The sequence below is a fragment of the Maylandia zebra genome, linkage group LG2, assembly GCF_041146795.1.
Source record: "Maylandia zebra isolate NMK-2024a linkage group LG2, Mzebra_GT3a, whole genome shotgun sequence".
Classification (NCBI taxonomy): domain Eukaryota; kingdom Metazoa; phylum Chordata; class Actinopteri; order Cichliformes; family Cichlidae; genus Maylandia; species Maylandia zebra.
This window is the reverse complement of record NC_135168.1, coordinates 40,862,356-40,881,958: the sequence shown is the minus strand read 5'-3', so window position 1 is coordinate 40,881,958 and position 19,603 is coordinate 40,862,356. Positions and strand designations below refer to the sequence as shown.

Below are 19,603 nucleotides of genomic sequence, written 5' to 3'. Positions count from 1 at the left end.
TACTTAGTACTCTTGCCTATGAAAAGAATGCAACACTGATGAATAAGTGGCAAGTGCAGTGGGTTATTCGTGTAGTGTTTCCCCACTATGTGTTCATATATGTTTCATATGTCCTCACTGTAAAAAAATCCTGGAAATGTCTGACATTGCCAAGATATAATACTCTATGCATTTAGGTGAAATTAACACTTTCATGCTGGACTTTCTCAAGCACTGACACGTTCTACACGCACTGCATGATGGTTAGTGAAGTCCAGCAGTTCTGTTTAAGCTCTGCACATATTTCACATATGAATTGCTTTCTGCTTCTGCATATAGCAGTAATGTTGATTATATACTCTTGCTTGTTTTTATTAGAAGGTGAATCAGGCTCCTACCCTCACAAATGTACAGAACATAGAGCACAGCTGTTGGCATATTAGCCCATTGTGTGATCTATGATTGTCTGTGTCCTGTGACTGATGGGGATCAGTTATTTTTTCCCCCCCCCATTATTACACTTGCAAATCGCTACAGTTTCTGATAGGAGCTCATGTAATGTTTATATGCTTTTTATGGTAAATGGTAAATGGCCTGTATTTATATAGCGCTTTACTAGTCCCTAAGGACCTCAAAGCGCTTTACACATCCAATCATCCACCCATTCACACACACAGGTGATGGCAAGCTACATTGTAGCCACAGTCACCCCGGGGCACACTGACAGAGGCGAGGCTGCCGGACACTGGCGCCACCAGGCCCTCTGACCACCACCAGTAGGCAACGGGTGAAGTATCTTGCCCAAGGACACAACGACCGAGACTGTCCAAGCCGGGGCTCGAACCGGCAACCTTCCGATTACGAGGCAAACTCCCAACTCTTGAGCTCATTTTATGAGATTCAGTGCTGGCCCTGGATGACTGATTTCGACTTGTGGTCTGTGCATGTGAGCCATGTGTAAGGTGCAGGACTGAAGGATAAATAAATTAAATTAAAGTAAAAGGGTAAATGCTGTGAGAAACACAGCCCATTAAGGACAAATTGCAACTTGGGTACTATAAATGTTTCAGCTACCAATAAGCCCTTCAAGATCATTTGTCTTAATCAGGCTGAAATTTTTTTCCTAATTCTCAACCTACTGTCTAATCCAGTTTCCTTAACTCTTTTGCACTTTCTCAGAGGAACTGCCTTTCCAAGTTATAACTTGTATCTCTGTTTTTGCCACAGGCCAAAATTATTCCTCATATTAATCTCACTATCTTAACTCAAGTCACTCAATTTTGCTTCCTTGACAGGATGATTTTCCTGAGTCACTGCAGTTTCAGTGCACATTTATATGGCATTTCGTTTCTGTTATGTTTTTGACATTTTTTTGTTCTGGCCTTCATCCATTAGTTCCTTACATGTCCTAAAAAAATATTGTGTAGTCTGTGTTTATGTTGTGTTTTAATTTGTTCACATTTGTGTCTGAAAGGTACAGTGTGTAAATAGTGTCAGCAAGTGGCCCTCTGTTGTGCTTCTTTCTGTTTGCTATGTCATGATATATATCCATATTCATTAGCCAGAGATTCACTGCTCTGCAGACCAAACACTGTGGGCTACTTTTCTGCAACCAATCCAATTGTTTTGTTTGCTAATTTGTTTGTATACCTCAAATGAGCTAAAATATACAAATACCACAACATATCTTGTAAATCCTCATGGGAATGTGTTACTGTAGGGATTTTGAATGTGTGGGCGTAGGTCTTTTGGTTAAAGTGTTTTCTTATCTGTTGTTCCTGTTAGAAAAGGAATTTGAGATACTGTATTGAATCTTCAAATCAGTAGCTATAGTCATTTGTGAAATGCTGTCTGTGGCATATAAAAGGACACACCCATCCAGGGCACCCTGCTGTTTCAACCCTCCTGTGCTTGCTAAGTATATAAGGCTGTTGCTATAGAGACTATTCCCCAAATAGCCGTAACCATGGAAACTGTCTCCAGGAGAGAATGAAATAAAGAAACGGATGTTGCATCTTTGCAAGCATTTTTTTTAAACATGAACTCTTGAACCTCTCTCATCACAGTCTCCCCTCTTTGGATGAAAACTGGAAAGAAGGAGACTTTATTAGCATTAGTATTGGGCTATTAACTCAGCATTGAAAATGTCTTACATTTTGTTCAACCGAGACTACAGATAAAAGCAAAGTAGGAAATTTGATTTTTTTTAACAGTCTAAAGTAGGAAACTATTGAATTTCCTGACAAACTGGATAAATGTATTGATTATCAATGCGGCATTTTATCTAGGCCAGAATGAGTAATGGCTCACTACTGTGTAGGTGTTTCGACAAACTCACACACTGGGATACATCAAATCTACTTAGCCACTCTATTAAATTATGGTGCATCTGGAAGCTTACTTTCACATGGGACCATTTGGATCATCTGTGACCATGCTTTTAATGAGGAGAAATTAGGCACCCAAACTAAGTACCTCAATGTGCTTGTCTTTCATCTCTGTAGGGAACAAGTCTTTGTACCTAACTGCATGTCAGTTCAGAGAAAGAAGGATGTGAGCATGTGTGACAGAGAAGAGCTGCCTGCAGATATTTTGTTCGCCATGCCCTCTGTAAGGAGATGCACTTGTTTTCTATATTGCCTGCCAAAAAATTTTAATTGTAAAGGCAACTTTTAAATAGGTGTAGTATTTTAAACGTGCACATGAACTGGGTGCTAAAAAATAGATTTTTTTCCCCTTAAAACCTGAAATAGATTTAGTCACTATTTAATTGGCCTTCAAATGGCAGGGGAAAAGCACAGAGCTATCTCTCTCACACACACAAGACAATATGTTCACATGTATTTTAATAAAGCAAATTTTATTAGTGATTTATAAACCAAACACATTACCACTGTATCCATTTATGGAAAATAAAAAGTCAAAAAAATAAATGAAGTAAATGAAATTCACTACGTCACTGTCACAGTTGATGAGAGGGTGTACAAAAAAGGGTTTTACAACAGATCTTGGCTGATCCAATCAGAACAGCACATAGCCACCATAATTCACCACCATACATTGGAAAAGAATGACAGCATGAACACTCACTAAACACAAGCATACACTACATATATCCTTTTATTTTTTACACTGGATTTTTTTCTCTTTTTTATTTTTTAAGAGTGAAAGGGAAGTGATAGCTCATCATAGGATCATACATATTTCAGTTACAATAATACAGTGTTAGTTAGGTCATCATGTCAAAGCCAGACACAGAGTGATTTTTTTTTCTTTTTTTTCTTGCTTTGTTTGTTCTCCAAAACAAAATTATCATTGGTGAAAGAAAAATAATGAACTTGCGTTGAAAGGTATCACACTATAGCATTTACAAATATCTAAAGAGGTTTAGTGGATGCCATACAACATCTGTGGAGCGTGAAGATTTTAGTACATCGATGTTTGGCAGAGACAGAAGTACATACAAATATCTCCTGTGCGAGTAATGAAGAAAAATGATAATACAAAAGAATAAAATCATAGCCATCTATCTATTTATATATATATTTCTCTATATAGTATGTGTTTCCTTAGAGCAGTACATGCAGCAGCCACTTAATGGAGTGACGTCATACTGAGCCGCAAAACTCTGGGGATGTGGCAACAAGTTACAGGCAGGGGGAGGGAAACCAACAGAAGCAGGCCTTGAGGCTAGTGTGTGTGCCCCTACTTCAAAACCTCTTGAGAGAGGATTGGTGGGATATAGCTCTGGGATCGGAGTCCTTAGTTGCCCATATTCTTATCAAGTTTCAATTGCTAATGTAGAGGCAATCTAGTCTACGCTACATTTACAGCGTACATACAAGCTAATATGTGAACAATCAGCTGGAGAACTTCTCTTGTACATGGAGAGGGAGGGCCAGCCCACGGCACCTGTCTCCTCACTCTATCCCAGTCCTCCAGGGTCCCTGTAATCAGCCTCATCCCACCTGGTCCTCTCTCATTAGTGGCTACAAACAGGAAATGAACCACATAGTGTATTATTCACAAGTTAAAAGCGCTGAACCGTTTTGCACTTAAGAAACATCTGACAAGAGTTCAGGGCATAGCCCCTCTCCCCAACTGGGTTTCCCCAGGCCTCATCCACATTACTCCATGCTGCTCTCAGCAGCACACCACAATGTTCAGAACGGGCCACTCCCAGGACTGATCCTGGGCAGGGGGTTAGAGTGGGGATTAGGGTCAGTGTTTGAGGGTAAATGGTGATGGGTATGTCAAGCAAAAATCATTTAAAGCTATGAAGAAAAAAAGAGTATGTTATAATGAATCTCTTCAGAAAATGAATGAAAACATAACATGTTTACAAACTTCATTGTCACAAAAAAAGGCGGTTTGGGCAGGAGAAGATGGCTCCTGGCAGCATGGGGCAAGTACAAGCAGGTGAGCATTTGTAAACTCAAGGTATTGGGTAAGGACTGGTTGCTACCAAACATTCAAAGCAGAAAGCATTAGGCTTTTGCTGCAGTGGGGGAGGAAAGATGGTGTTATCAAAGACTCTCCTGATGAACTCAAAGTTTTCATTAGAGTCCACTGACTCAGCATGGAGTCATGTGCCAGCCCTGCTGGACTCTCCCCTTGGTGATACTCAGGAGAATCTGAGGTGTCTTCTCTCCATCTTTCCAGTGTTCTCTGCATTCCTCAGTTGGGGTTCTGGCGGAAGATGTGTTCTTTCAATGCAGTGAGCAAATACAGAGTGATTGCAAATCATGCTGCATCAATCCTGAGAGAGTTGATGTGCACCTCATAGGCAACTGTGCAGGGCAAAAAGCTTGCAGTGTCTGGTTTCAAGCACTTTTCTTTTATGCCAGCTGTTTTTTGCTCCCTCTCTCTTAGTGTCAAGTGCTTTCTGTGTCCACTTTTTCATGATAAGTTTGTGTTTGCATGTTTGAATATGTGAGCATGCGTATGTGCATGTGGTTTCATTGAGATCTCAGGAAACACTGTTGGTAATTACCAGAGGAATCTGCAGCAGTTTCTTGTTAGCCTTAATTTAGGTGACTCTCGCCCATGATATTTACAAGTAGAGTGTGTCCAGCTCCAGACTGCAGAAATCTGTCTCAGTCTTTTTTTTTTGTTTCTTCTTTTCCTTTGCTGGCACAGCTTTTAGTTGTTCTCGTAAAAGCATCTCATCTCCTCTGAGAGAGAGAGAGAGAGGGAGTGATTTATACACTTTAGTTTGGATGGGGTAAGACAGAGGTGCCAATAAGCCCAGTGGGTTAAAGGATGTCGTGAGTTGACTTGGGGTGTGTAGGCACATAGGGGTGTGGGGAAAACGCTATAATTTTATTAGGTATTGTATTATTTGTTCAATCAAGGCAAGATCTGTAATTTACCACAATCAGGAACTGAAGGTAAAATAAATCTTGAAAAGGCCAGGTTCACAAAGGAGAGAGATTTTTAAATTAATATTATGATCAAAATGTGAAATTAGGAAATAGTTTTACAATGTATTTTTCCCAGTGGACTTAAGTTGATACCTCTGTTTTAACAACACCCTTTTCTACTTTGTAGTTTTAATTCTCTTCTCATCTACTCATCTCCATCATCTTTTCCTTTATCCTTCTTGTCTTTCTTTTCCTTCTTCTTCTTCTTTTTCTTCTTGGCCTCCTCTTTCTTTCCAAAGGTAATGAAATCACTCTTGTCGTCCTCGCCTCCTTGGTTTTGTCTGATAGATATTATGGCAGGGGAGCCAGGGATAATGAAGGCTTCTGGGGGAACTTCTCCAGGTTTTAGGTGTTGTGGAGGTGCACCTGGACCACCGGGGCCATAGCGAAAGTGCCAGCTGTTGCTGTCTACGCCAGCACCCATCGGGGGCGAAACCTCTCCTCCTTCACCATCTGAAAGAAAAGAAAAGATGGAATAATAGTTTATATCACGTTTCTTTTTTTCTTGAAATGACTCAGTGGTGGCTGTGTGCTACTATAGCACTGTACGTTTACTACCAAAAAAAAAAAATAATGGTAAACTATGGTGGTATTTTATGGTCATCCTTTCCATTATTCTGTGTCCTTCAAATGTCTTCATGTCATCAGATTTATATTTTTGATTCTTAATTTCTTAAAGATATCAGATAAAAGTAATCATTTTAGCTTATAAAGCATGCCTATAAGAGGCAATCACTGTGTAATCTGCTACTGCAAAGTAAATGAAAAGCACAGGGAAAATCTGTCCTTCACATTCATATACATTAATCAGATTTACTAGGTTAAAAGTCCAAATGCAGTTAAATGTCAATGATCTCCACAGCAGTCAATGAAAAAAAAAATTATCAGTACATAATTATTGGTAACAACAGACATGACATGATATAAAAGGTGGGAAGTGGTTGAACTTTGTGGGAGGTTTAAAGAAAGAAAATATAAAGTGGGCAGTAAATCAAAATCTCCCTACCTATCCAAGCTAATATGACTTTAATTACTATGTTAAAAGCTGAGAAAGGTCTTGAACTGAAGCTGTGAGAGGAATTTACCTTGGAGAAACATTTCAATTTTATTAGATAATGTATTAGCTGCTGCAGCCAGCTCTTGGGTTATACACTGCACTGCTAGAAATGGTAGCATGTTTATGAATGGATGCAGACATAACACACCATTATTCAGTCACAAACAGCTGTATTTCGAAAGGCCTGGACAGCCAGCCTGACAATGCTTCAATGCATGATCACATCCTTACTTAGTTGGTTGGTACTTTGTTATTGCACAGAACATGATAACATAAGGCACAGTCACTTTGGTTCTTTCCTCACAGAAATTACCTACTTGCCACACTTGCTTTTCATATTCCTTATATTACTCTGACTCCTTTTCTGTGTTCTTTGCAAAGAGGAGATAAACTGAACACGGCTCTATTCAACCAAAAGTAACAGAGTCTGGGAAAAGAAGTGTGACCTCATGCAGTACCCAGAGTAAAGAATACCAGCTTCCAAAATTATCTTATTCTTTTATTACCTACTGAGCTTTCATGTTACACACTATGTCTTAATTTTTTTTTATTTCAAGTCAAATGTCAGCCTAAATACAAACATGAAAGGCTTTGTTTTTGTGGCAGTTCTATAACTATTACAGAAAGCACTCAACAGCACTCACTGTTTGGTAATTTCCTGACATTTAAATTTGCTTTGTGGCGTTTCAGTGCCTAATACAGAGGCCTAATGCACAGGCCAGAGGAGATGCACAAACACATGGGAGGTTCGACTGAGGCAGCGAAAGAAAATTGTTGTTCTTTGGTAAAAATGTGTCTTACCAAAGTAAGACCTGAGAGGCCTGCAGGGCCATAACATTAATCTGCTGTTGAAAACGTAATACTAAGCCAGTGTGACAGAAAACTTTTAAATACACTAAATATAACTTTTTAATTATGATTATTATGAATATCTTGTGTAGTTAAAAAAGAACCTCAGACATAAAAACATAATTTTCACTTCATGAATGTAACAGTAGATGTGAGCAAAGGCAGAACTGGGGGAACTGTTTCAATAAATCCGGATAACCCACATAAACATTACATTGATAGGAATTATAGTGGCTATAGTGAAAGAGTGATACACCCAAACTCTCGGGTTCCATCAAGTTGAAGAATAATAAACTAAATCCAATTCTTATGTTCTATTTAATTTTAAAAAAAAATGTCTTCGTTGTTTCTTAGACTTGTTCCCTCCTTTAAACTTATTAGTTGGGATGAGATGTGTCCCGCTGATTGAGGCGGGTACTCCTCTAAAGCTTGTCTTGTTGGGAAACTGCCCAAGCTGAATCAGAAAACAGGATTTTTTTTTCAAATTTGAATAATAGCTGACATGATTAGGTGGAATAGAGAAACTACCAGGCACCTACTAACAATCGGTTCAACATTTCAATAATTTTCAAGCGAAACAAATAAGCAATTTAAAGTTTTACCTTCTCCAGTGTAAACACTTGCATATTCATTTGCACTTTATTACACTGCAATTTGAATATATGTGTTTTAGACAGTTGGTTGGGCTTTAAGAAACAATGAATAGTAATACACTAAAAAAAATAAAAAAAATAATCATTGAAATAAAAATGAAAATAATTAAGTGGGCCATGTATTTGCATCATTCCCCATTGCTATAGCCCGCAAATATCATGCTTTCATTGACTGTGACAACACAGCTGTAAGAGCTATAGAGAGAAGACTGAACTTGACAAAGAGACTGAGAAGATCAGGGCAGACAGGCTTTCTCTAAATGTAGACCGAGAGACAGAAAAAGTCACATTCATTAAGATGACAGCCTTTCTCCCATGGATAAGCCCTTATCCCTTTCCCCCCAGCAGAAATATAAGACTAATTTTATAATCGCAAAAGCAGAGGAGAAACAAAGAAAAGAAAAACTGAAGCACTAAATGAAAATGCATAACACTGAAATACTGGCAAAGCTTTGCTCTAAAGTGTCCAGTCTCTTGCCTCTAAGAAATTACCTGTCTAATTCAATGTGTGAACTTGATGAGACAGCAGTGCCTCCATGCAAAGTTACAATCATAAACGGAATAACACCCTGGAGAGTGATGAGTCATGCTGGGAGCATGCAGATGGGAAACAGTAAGGCTGAGTAGAGTGACACTAATAAAAAAAGACACTGTGTTATGCGGGATTATAGGGATGTGGGGTCAAGTGAGACTATAGTCTGGTCATGATCGGCTCTGGTGCAACTAAAAAGGTAATATCATAACAGAATCCCAACTCTGTAAGGCTCATGGGTCATTTTGATGTTACTAACTACAGTAGACAGTGATGTGTATTAGATCTGAGATGTAACTGCACATCTGTCACTTTTATATTTAGCACTTTGATGTGCTAAATATAAAAGTGCTTGTATGTCTCTTCATTCCATCTTCTTTGTATCTTTTACTTCACAGTGGTGACACACTCGCCTCACTCAACACTGATCTCAACATTATTGCATCAATATTAAATGCTCATGTTTTTCGCACACTAAAACTCCACACCCTCTTTCCTCTGTCTATCTCTCATTTCCCCTGACCTTTCAACTAATGTAGCATGGAAATTTAGTCATCCAACTGCCATCCCTCCAGTTAATGACAAGAGTCTTAATCAAGTCTAACAGTGTTTATAGTAACATCAATGTGACTGGGTATTAAACAGTTTGTCCATCAGTGATAACTACCATGCACATTAGAGATGAAGATGTTCATGTATTTCATAGTTATGACTATTGCCCCTGTCTGAAAACCACCTGCCTTTGCACTGCTAGAAAGATACAAGCCACTCCAATTAATAATTTTGGATTAGCAGTCTGGGTTACTGTCAGTGCTCTCCTGAGCTGATCTCTGGAGTCCCCAGTCGTGCTTCTCTGCATGCAAATGTCCCATTGCTCCCCCTGTGCAGCCAAAGGTTTTCACAGCCACTCAAATCACCCCAGCTCCATTTTGCCACATCTACTTTATTCATCCGCTTGTCCTGCCTTACCATCGGCCACTCGGGCAGAAGCGCAGTGGAGCGCAGTGTAGCGTTACATAACGAGCTGAGAAGCAAGAGGAGGAGGAAGAAAAAGGAGCCAGAATGTGCAAGGATGGATGCAGATATGAAGCACTCACCACCAAAACGGAGGGTGGGAGCAGAGAAAAAAATGTATTAAAAGATCCTCAAGGTGCATTTTGTTTTGCTTTTACCATACTGCAGTGGGACCACACCCTTTTCTAAAATAGCACCAGTCTCTGTTACTGTTCTGTGCTGAGCATTGAGTGTGTGTACATTTTAATAAAAACAAAATGTGATAATACCGTATACCTAAAAGCCTAATTCTAATTCATGCATCCAGTTTTTTTTACTGCCTTTGTGTTGATAGAAGAATACATTTGGGTGGCTGAATAAATCACCACACATTCTAAACTGTGCTGACGGCAAATGAAATAAGGATACAGCTAAGGGTAAAAATACTATGCAGCTGCAGGTGTTTGCAGGTATTCAACAATTATGCATTAATATGCAGTATGTATGTGTCTGGATGTGTCTGTTTGGGTTTCATGCCAGACTGATCACCTTGCTATTTGCTCCCACCTAGATCATGTGGCAGATGGTGGACACAAGTCCCCAGAGACAGGGTTTAAATTTAATGTAAAATGACAATAATTTTCAGTGTATGAGTAGAAGTTTGAGACATTCCTATTTGTCTGTATAGGGTTTATGTAGCCATGCAGGTGCTATAACAACAACATTTAGAAAGTGGAGATCGATTTATTCTCCAGAGAGAGGGAGAAAAGTAAGAGAACTGGCAAGATATTTAAATATGGGATGGAATAAAAGAACAGACTGACAATAAAGGAAAGTAAATATCTGAGCTAGGAATAGAAGGCAGATGGTGAGTAGAAATTCAGAAACAGTCCCACATAGCTTCTAGACTGTTCTACCTTACCTTTAATCTGACACACACACACACACACACACACACACACACACACACACACACACACACACACACACACACACATTAGATACACCTTAAAATAGTTCTTCTTACAGTGTTATGGCATGCCACCTTTCAGTCCCCAACTCCCAAGGCCATATGTTTTTTTAATCCAAAAATCTGCAGAACAAAGGAGTCTAGCCTAATTTTATGGTCAGTATAATACCATCAGCAAATTTCCTATTTTTCATACTAAACTCATATTAAGTCAACTTAGTTTCACTACATATTTTTCTCTGATTATTATATTATAGTTTTAAGACCACTCACTTAACCAAAAAACTGCATCAAGAAATTATGACACGTGGCCTTGAATTTGACCATTAGTCTGTCGGAAAGTCTTCTTTACCTACCACCTATGCAAATGCACACTTCCTTTCAAATGAGACTGACTAACGAAGTGAATGTAAATGACGATTTTATGCTCCTATTTTCTGGAGAGCAATTATAGGATTAAGGGAAGAGGCACTAAATGAGTATAATGCAGCATCTCTCTAAACTGTCTCCCTCAGAGTTGTCCTTTTTACTTTACTCTTCAGTTAATTGTTGCCACTGTAGTTGGTCACTATTAAGTCTAAAACATTTTTCTGTTCCTCTGTGTATATGGGACATTTCAGTTTGCATGCAAGATCTAGCGTAATACAGAAAACACAAAACCTGCATCCACCTCTGCAGTACACCACCGCCCCAATGAATGTAGGTCACCCTCCTCACTCCAACTCTCACTATCTAAACATATCCTTTCTCCTTTAACTCTCTCGTTCCCTTTTGCTCATGGAGATTTCACCTCCTCCCACTGCCCTTCACCTGATGCTACAGGGTGCTTTTTTCCTTTGCCCCCAGCGTGCTTTCTCTTCTCCATTATCTTTTGTCCCATACCATATGTTTGCACCCCCTCCCCCCAAACATAACAGCTCTCCCCACCTTCCTGCCTGCCCTGCCAATATTAGCAGCCATGAATGGTTGCTATGGAAACTACATCCTCCAGTGAAGCAGTAGGACATAAGAAGGAGTCATGGTGACAGTGCTTATGGTGATGGAAAATAATACTGGGATCACTCTGTCTCCCAGCAACATGAGACTCATATTTCTTTCTCACTTCTTCTCAATCATTCTGATCCTGCCTTCATCTTCACCTTGTCTGTTATTGTCTGATAGGATTTTTATTTCAAACCCTTTGCATTACAACCTACCCATCTCCTTCCCATCACCCTTGCTGCAGTGCTGTGCAGCTCTCTGTGCAGTCCCAATGAGTGCTTGGTTTAGTGACTAAGCTGTGATATAGACGGGGGCAGGAGACAAAGACCGAGAAGGAATGGACAAAGGAGAGGAAGAGGGAGAGTTACGCACCAAGCAGAACCCTGATTTCATTAATATGGGCCTGTTAATCTGGGCGTGGGCTATTCTCCATCTGTCACAGCAGGAGCAGCACACAAAGCAGGCAGCCAAAACACACTTAGAAGCACAGCCAAGGACTCACAGACACATTCACATACACATGAAAACACAAGACAACAAAACAGACACACAAATTGATACCGCTTTGCAAATCCGTATATACTAAATAAAAAAGAAAAAAACAGGGGCGCTGTCGGCTGTCCCTCTGCGTCTCACACTGGAGCAATGAAACGGACTTTGCGGTAGAACAGCATCCTTTACTTTCACCACCCAAAATATTCTCTTAACAATCAACTCTAAAGCTGGCCTAACAAACATGATTTTTATTATAAACAGTACAGCCTATGACAGGCCACATTTAATCCTTATCTCACATTGTCTCATTTCTGAGATATTATAAACAGAATCAACAGGAAAGTAAAAACACGAATCATTTTCATTATTTTCCTCCACTAAAACAAAATGTTTTTAATATTATCTGACATTTTTATCCCTGAATTATTCCTCTCTTTTCTATCTCGCAGGTTTTTAAGTGCCAGCAGGCTGTAAGTCCTCAGCCAAGGCAAGAAATCGATGGCACAGCGGAGGAGGATGTGCATACATGTGTGGATAGGAAGAAACAGTAGTCTCTGTGTGGGTAGTTTGTCTGCCTGCTGAGCCCACCGCCTCCTGTCTATAAAAGATACCAGGCCATGCCAGCTCCACATTCTTAATTACTACAAATCACCTCTTTATCTAAATCTAATTGCAATTTCATCCTTGCTACAACCTTCTTAATGTACATATGTCAGTCTCATTTGTTCGCCTGTCTTCACTTGCACTTTTTTCCACTATTTCTCTATTTAACTCCTAATCTTTTTGGATCCCATGATCATGACAAAAGTCAAGAGTTCACAACTGAAATCCCTCTGTTGAGGGTGCTAATTCTGTCTTCTAAATTTTAGTTATGGGCACTGGAAATGCACTGCGATTAGCATTACAATGCCTGTAAGAGCTCACATAAAAGCTGTCATTTAGCATTTTTGTTTTCGTGCTGTCACTGTTTGCAGGAATTGTTTCCCTATAATCTTCTTTGCAGTATTTCATTGAATAATTAACAAGGTCTTTTTCACCCTAATGAAGGCCAGATATTAAAAATGTATAATTTCCTGTTTTCTGTAAGTAAAAGGACTTCTATCTTTGAGTGGAACACTCTATTGTCATAATTGTTTAGCACATTAAGGATAAATCCCTAACTTTATGAGTCACAATGGCATAGTGGCCCTTTTGAGGCTTTTTCACTCTTGCAGGATCTGCATAATACCTGACAACAACAATAGATGACTTGCATATGATTGCATTCAGTGCAAGCAACAATGCACAGCTACAATCTGATTTTTTTTTATCTCAATTTTAAAAGATTACAAATGCATTTAAATATTGAAAAATGCTATTACATTTAGCTCATCCCTAATCCACATTTAAAGGAGGATGACTGTAATCATTTATAATTACGCTTCACTAATGTGTTTATGTTAATGTTTGTCCTCTGTGAATCAGTAGCTTGTGCTTCCCCAAACGTCTTGCTGATAATTCAATCAGCTATTGTCACTTACACTTCCTCTCCTTCTCTAAATTTTTTTCTCTTCCTGCTACAAGAGAGCAGAGATATCCATCTCCACCTACCTAGCACATGTCATTTCCTTTCCCTTTGGCAGCAGGAAGCGGTAGGAGATGGTCAGGCAGTCTCGTAGATGGTATCTTTGTCTTGATCGTTTTATTACAGTCCTGTATTTGATAACCACTGTACACACTCCTTGATAAGCTTTAAATGATGTGCTGTTGTTGGTGTATGACAATCTTAACTGCATGTTGTAATAGGAAAAATTCTAGTTTATTGTCACATTTATATTTAGGTGCTTAGAATTTCATTTTAGAATTTTGTATAATCTTTTATTTTTTAGGTGATGGACACATGTGTATCAATATGACCTGGTGTAACTGCTTAGCTATGCTCAACTGCTATGCTCAAGACCAGCCCAGGTGCTTCCTGTAGAAAGATAGTCCGAGTCCTCCCTGCCCAGCAACAACCTGGGTCGGATAAGCAACTGTCGTAACTGAAGAGATACAGAGAGTTGTTTTGTCAAGGTATAAAAGAGGAGCTGAGACGTCCCAAGGACAGAGCTCTCGTGACTGTAGAACTGGGATGTTTGCATTGCATACTTTATTAACAGAAATTTCCATCATAACTGTATGAACATGTGTCAAGAATTGTGCTTAACACAGAATCATTGAGCATTGTTTTAGACTTTCTGGACTAAACTAGCACTATGTGTATCATGGAAACCTCCCAGTATATGTATATTTAATTTTTAATCTTTAGCCAGAGGTATAATTAACTGTGCTTATTCTAGGTGGAAGTAGCTTGAGAGATTCTTACCAGCAGCACTGGAAGCAGTGGGCCAGTTCTGAACCAGAACCCCCTGGGCTCCCTGCATTACTGAGGACTCCTCCATATGCACTGAACTGAAACACACACACACACACACACACACACACACACACACACACACACACACACACACACACACACACACATCAGCATATTAAAGATCACAAAAGTATTTTTGCACACATATTATAAACAATATCCATTAAGATAAATTTTTTCTAATAGTATGTTAAGATTTCACATCTGAATTTCACAGCCCAAGGTATGGATTCAAAATCCAGTTTTCCTATCTCCATATGTTTCTTTTAATACACACTATAATAACAGTGGGGGTTGGTTAATGGTGCAGAAATCCCAGAACAGCTTCATTCAGATTAAGATTAAAGTAGTTACTCTACATTTTCCCAACATTTTCTGGATTATGGATTACAGAGGGCTGTTCTTACATTTTCACACCAACTCTGTGGGACTCCAACACCCTCTGCTCTACTGAAAAACACCACAATCTGTGTAGTGTTAAAAAGCAACAACAGAAATTCTACTACAAACCATGGTCCAATCTCACTGTGTCTGCCTTGTCTTGAAAAGTGGAAGATTATACTGTCTGGCTCAGACATTGTGGTTTTAGTAATAAAAAAAAAAAAAATTTAAAAAAGAGGGCACAGTTTGGTTATATCTACATGTCTTTAAAAGGTGTCCCAAATATCTGTTATCTAAGGATGGGAGGATGAGAGAGCCTCTGTTCAAAGGTGAATTCACCTAAAATTCACCTAAACTGTACACTTATATACCTGTGATTCATTATCCCATGGCAGGCTATCACAGCATGCAGTTACCAATATAAAATGATTTTACAAAATATACATACCATCTTAATTTGCTGTTCTAAAGCATCGTTTTATTCTGCTTCTCAGCCTGCTTCTACTTTAATTCAATTCATTGATCCACACAAATTTTGGCACTGACTATAGTTCTTCTCACAATTATCAGCTTAAAAATAGATATGTAGAAAATTATTTATTTCTTTTTACAAATATCCATGTGCAGTACTTTCTGTGATTAAAACCTGTCAGTGATTGTGTTTTAAAACAAGAAATCTAATGTCTATCAGAAATCTGAACCAGAACCAGTGTAGTAAAGTAATGTTTTGCAACTGATTATATTGTAGTTTTCTTTTCTTTTTAATACTGTGAACAGTTAAAATAGTATACAGCTAGAACTAGATTATGCATTGATGCATGACGAGAAGCGATTTGGTGATGGATGGAATTTTAAGCACTGCTAAAACACAGCATTATCGGGTACACTGATTAAATATTAAAGCACATTACAGTGGCAACAGGCAGACAGTATATATTTCACCTAATGGTAGTCTCTTTTTCTCATTTCCCTTGTAACCCTCTCCTACTGTCTGCAACCACTGTCTTATCAATTTTCAGGATTTTTCAGCCACTTATTGTTTTATTTCATAACTACTATGATCTTAAAATTAACTCATACTCTCATACTTTTATAACACACAGGAGAAAATGTGCTTTCCCCAGGGATTAGATTAAAAAAATGAAATAGGTCACTTCTATTAAATGGTTTTTCGGGTGTTGTATCCAAAGCCTCTCACACAAGATATGATTCTGATACTGTATAAACAGATGAAAATTCCGTGATGCTTAGTGATAGTCAACCTGAAACACATCAGCGAGAGTCAGTCATGAGAAAGATTAACTATATTAGACTGTTTCACTCAGACACATTAACTTCAATAATCCCCGCTGTAATTATGAGGGAATCTATGGAACATTAATGACACTCAGATGATGCGATGTTAATAATCTGGCATCAGATCGCATACATGAGTACATACATATTTGTATCTACAGAGATGATGTTTGAATAATGAAAAGAAACCAACACTCGATTCAGTGTTTCAGGTTGCATCTGTGTTAAGACAGATGTGCCACTCCATTCAAATACAGGTGGGACAATAGCACTGAGTATAAATAACGATTGGAGCTGTTTTAATCATACACACTATGACATGCATATACATATGCACAAGGGCCTTAGGAGAGACAAAGTGACAAAGGCAAAGTGTTTCTCAGCATGGGTGTCTTAAGCAATGTTTCTAGTTGTTTGGCATTAACACTTCTGATATTTTTTAAATGCCACCATCTGTAAGATGAGGACAGATTAATTTAGTCAAGCAATAAATGAGATAGTTAGATAGAGATAACTTTCCTACCTCATTAAACATGTAACTGTTTGTAATTATGGTGCCATCTCATAAGCATGACCCTCGATTTTGTAATTTGTAATGCGATCACTACCGTGGTCATGCAGCACACTCCCTGTCTCCTTGTAGCTATGTTTCCACCCAAAAAACTGCCCTTCATACATCACTGACCCCTCTCTGCTTCTAACCCTCCAATCCGGTCCCCATCTGGGCATGGTAACATAGAGCAATTCCTGAGTGTATTTCTTATTGCTGTGTCTCTCTTCTCCTATAGAGTATTAAAGATTAATTATTTCTGCTTATTTGAACAAAATGCTTAAATAAAATCTAAGGTACTTCTCTAAATTCTCTAAATTTACCTTAACTATATGTTTAATAAACATAATGTACAGTGGAAAATGGTAATTAATGGGTGATGTTAAGATTAAATCCTTCCACTTAAGGCAGCACTCACATCACTGCGAAGAATGCACAAAGATAATCCTTACTGGAATTAATGAATGCAAATGCCTAACCTGGCTAAATGTTTGATATGTAGCTGGGTAGGCTTTGTTAAATATTTTAAATTTTTGCCTGGTAGCCATTGGAATGGGAAAACTCCATACCCTTTACAACAGATCTCAATGTCAACTCAGTATCATTGCCCAAAAAAAGCTATTTTTTTTAAAATATACATTATTGTCTATGCATATATTTTCTGCTTCAATTCTAAGATAATGTTTAAATAACAGCCTGCTCTAAAAATAACAGACTCCCTTCAACTAATAAACTTGTAAATAACCCCAATGTACTTGCAGGTCTTTGTTTATTTTAAAATTACTCCACATAATATGCGGAAGCATGCTAGATCAATATCTTTATATGCAGATATTTGGAGGGATAATGACACCAGCAAAACTTGTTTTTGGAAGAAGACGAGTTTAACTTGGGTTTGCATTCATTTATTTAATGTTTAGATGTTACATCGGATAGAATTTAAATATGACACTAATCTTTTTCTATATACTATTTGGGAATAGGTTATGCAACTTCCATATATAGGGATTAATAAAATTTGTCAACTACTACAGATCAGTCATTTATAAAACTGTGCAGGAATTAATTATTGGCTTAAATCTTGAAAATATGATTTTTTTTTTCTTTGTTTACCTTTTGTTTTTCACCAAACATTGGAAATCAACTAGTGAGGTATGAAGAGACTTTTAGTGTAAAGTCACAAAGTAAAATTGGATCCTTACCTCTGCATTACACCTCCTGCTCTCAGGGAGGCTGAATATCTCCAGTCTGAATTTGGTGCCTTGGGCTGCAAGAGAGAGTGAGAGAAATTTAGTCTTAAGTACAGGTGAAAGCCAATACCATCTCATTAATAAGTCATGGCAACAACTCCTAGTGCAGTACACACACATTAACACACAAGCTAAGGCACCCAACCACAATCTATAGCAGCGATAGCTTGCCTCTTCGTTTGCAGAAAAATGACTGATGGATTGAATCATGTAGGTGTGCTCATGGCCTCCTATCCTCACACACTAGTTTCTTCCCCCCTCCCTCCCTACTCTCATCCATCACTTTGAAGGAAAAATGACTTTGAGAGATTTACCTCCAGCAGCCTACCAACTCTGTAGTGTTTCACAAAAGACCTGAAGCCACACAGACAGAATAAGTCCTCTTGGACTCAGCTGGGTGTTGTGTGTTTATCACCACTAGAACTCTTATTTCGTTTTATATATTAATGATCGACTCAAATTTCAGCTGTTAACCCAACGTCTCTTCTGCTTCCTCTCCATTCCCAGACGATTACTGGGCATGTTTTTCAGCAATGCTTAATCAGTATTTTTTTTAAGACAGTATCATCAGCTAGATTTTTCCTTCTCACCAAAGACCCACCCTTTCTACCCTGCCTCTATATATTCACCACCTACTCTTCTGTATTTGAGTTCCTTCTGTTCTGTCTTGTTTACGCTGATAAAAACCTTGAGTTTCACTGCCACACAATTTGCTTGAGTGAGTCTGACACATCTCACCATGGTAACTGTGAAGAGCCCAGTGTATATTTTACTCTACACCCACCTCCCTCTGTTAGTTCAGCCCAGTGAAGGTCACAGGTGGAGAAAGGAAGAGGGAGGGGAGGGCAGATATCAGATTAAGTCCCTCTATATTTAGACTCAGACAATTCTACAAAAGAGGGATAAATGAGCACCACAATCTCTGATTAACTGTCAGTGGTGCAATTTGTTAATGAGATCCTATTATGAGACTTCAGACACAAAGGTAAAACATCATATATCCTGAAAAAAGCAATTATAGTACTAATTGTTTGTTTGCAGCTTCCTAAGATGAGACTCAAATTGCGTCAAAATGGGCTGTTTGCAGCAACCACATCACCGAGATGAGATAGCATTTCCTCAGATCTCATCCTAAACCACTGACAAAGACAAAACAACCTGACCAAGGACACTAAATCCCCCCTGCCTGGCCATGCAGCTCATAAGAGACCCATTTACAATCCCATTTCCTTTCAAATATGACAGATGTTCACTTGCTACTGAAGCTGCATTGACCTCCATGAGTCTGCAGTGGACATTCATCACCCTTGAAATCCAATATTTGGTCTTAATGAGAGAAGCCTGGTATTCCTCCTGGAGTCTTTCAAACAGAGGATAATGTCTGCAGGGATATAGAGTGCTGTAGCATCTTTTCATACTAGGAACTAAAGGTGAACTTAATTATATGGAGACAATTTTTCACCAAAAAGCAATCAGTGAACAGATCAGTAATTTAGAAGGAAGTAAAAGACATTAGCTTGGCATTAAATACACAGTTAACGCAGGTTATTTTGCTCATTTTACTTTGTAAACAATTGAAATAAAGAGGGTAGAACAAGAAATAAATAAATAAATAACCTCTACAAATAAGACCAGATTGTCCACAAATGGAACTAAACAGCTTTGCTTAATGTTCGCCCTGTTGCTACACAGCAGTGGCCAAAGGGAAACTGGTCTGCCTGGCCGGATGGTGTTTATGGGGGTAAATGAAATCACACACAGTAGACTATACACACATTAGATAGAAACATCTGGAACAT

General features: G+C 38.5%; 1 protein-coding gene across 42 annotated transcripts in view; it reads right to left on the bottom strand.

Moving 5' to 3' along the window:
• Positions 1–2,820: 2,820 nt before the first annotated feature.
• Positions 2,821–19,603, bottom strand: part of LOC101465246 (protocadherin alpha-C2) — a 208,585-nt gene continuing 191,802 nt past the window's right edge. For all 42 annotated transcript variants that reach the window (XM_076873734.1, XM_076873686.1, XM_076873767.1 and 39 more), the window contains exons 2-4: positions 17,757–17,821; positions 14,277–14,362; positions 2,821–5,855 (exon numbers count right to left, since the gene is read on the bottom strand). In XM_076873734.1, coding sequence (XP_076729849.1) covers positions 5,548–5,855; positions 14,277–14,362; positions 17,757–17,821 — 459 coding nt within the window. In that variant the 3' untranslated portion in view covers positions 2,821–5,547. The remainder of the gene's footprint in view (positions 5,856–14,276; positions 14,363–17,756; positions 17,822–19,603) is intronic.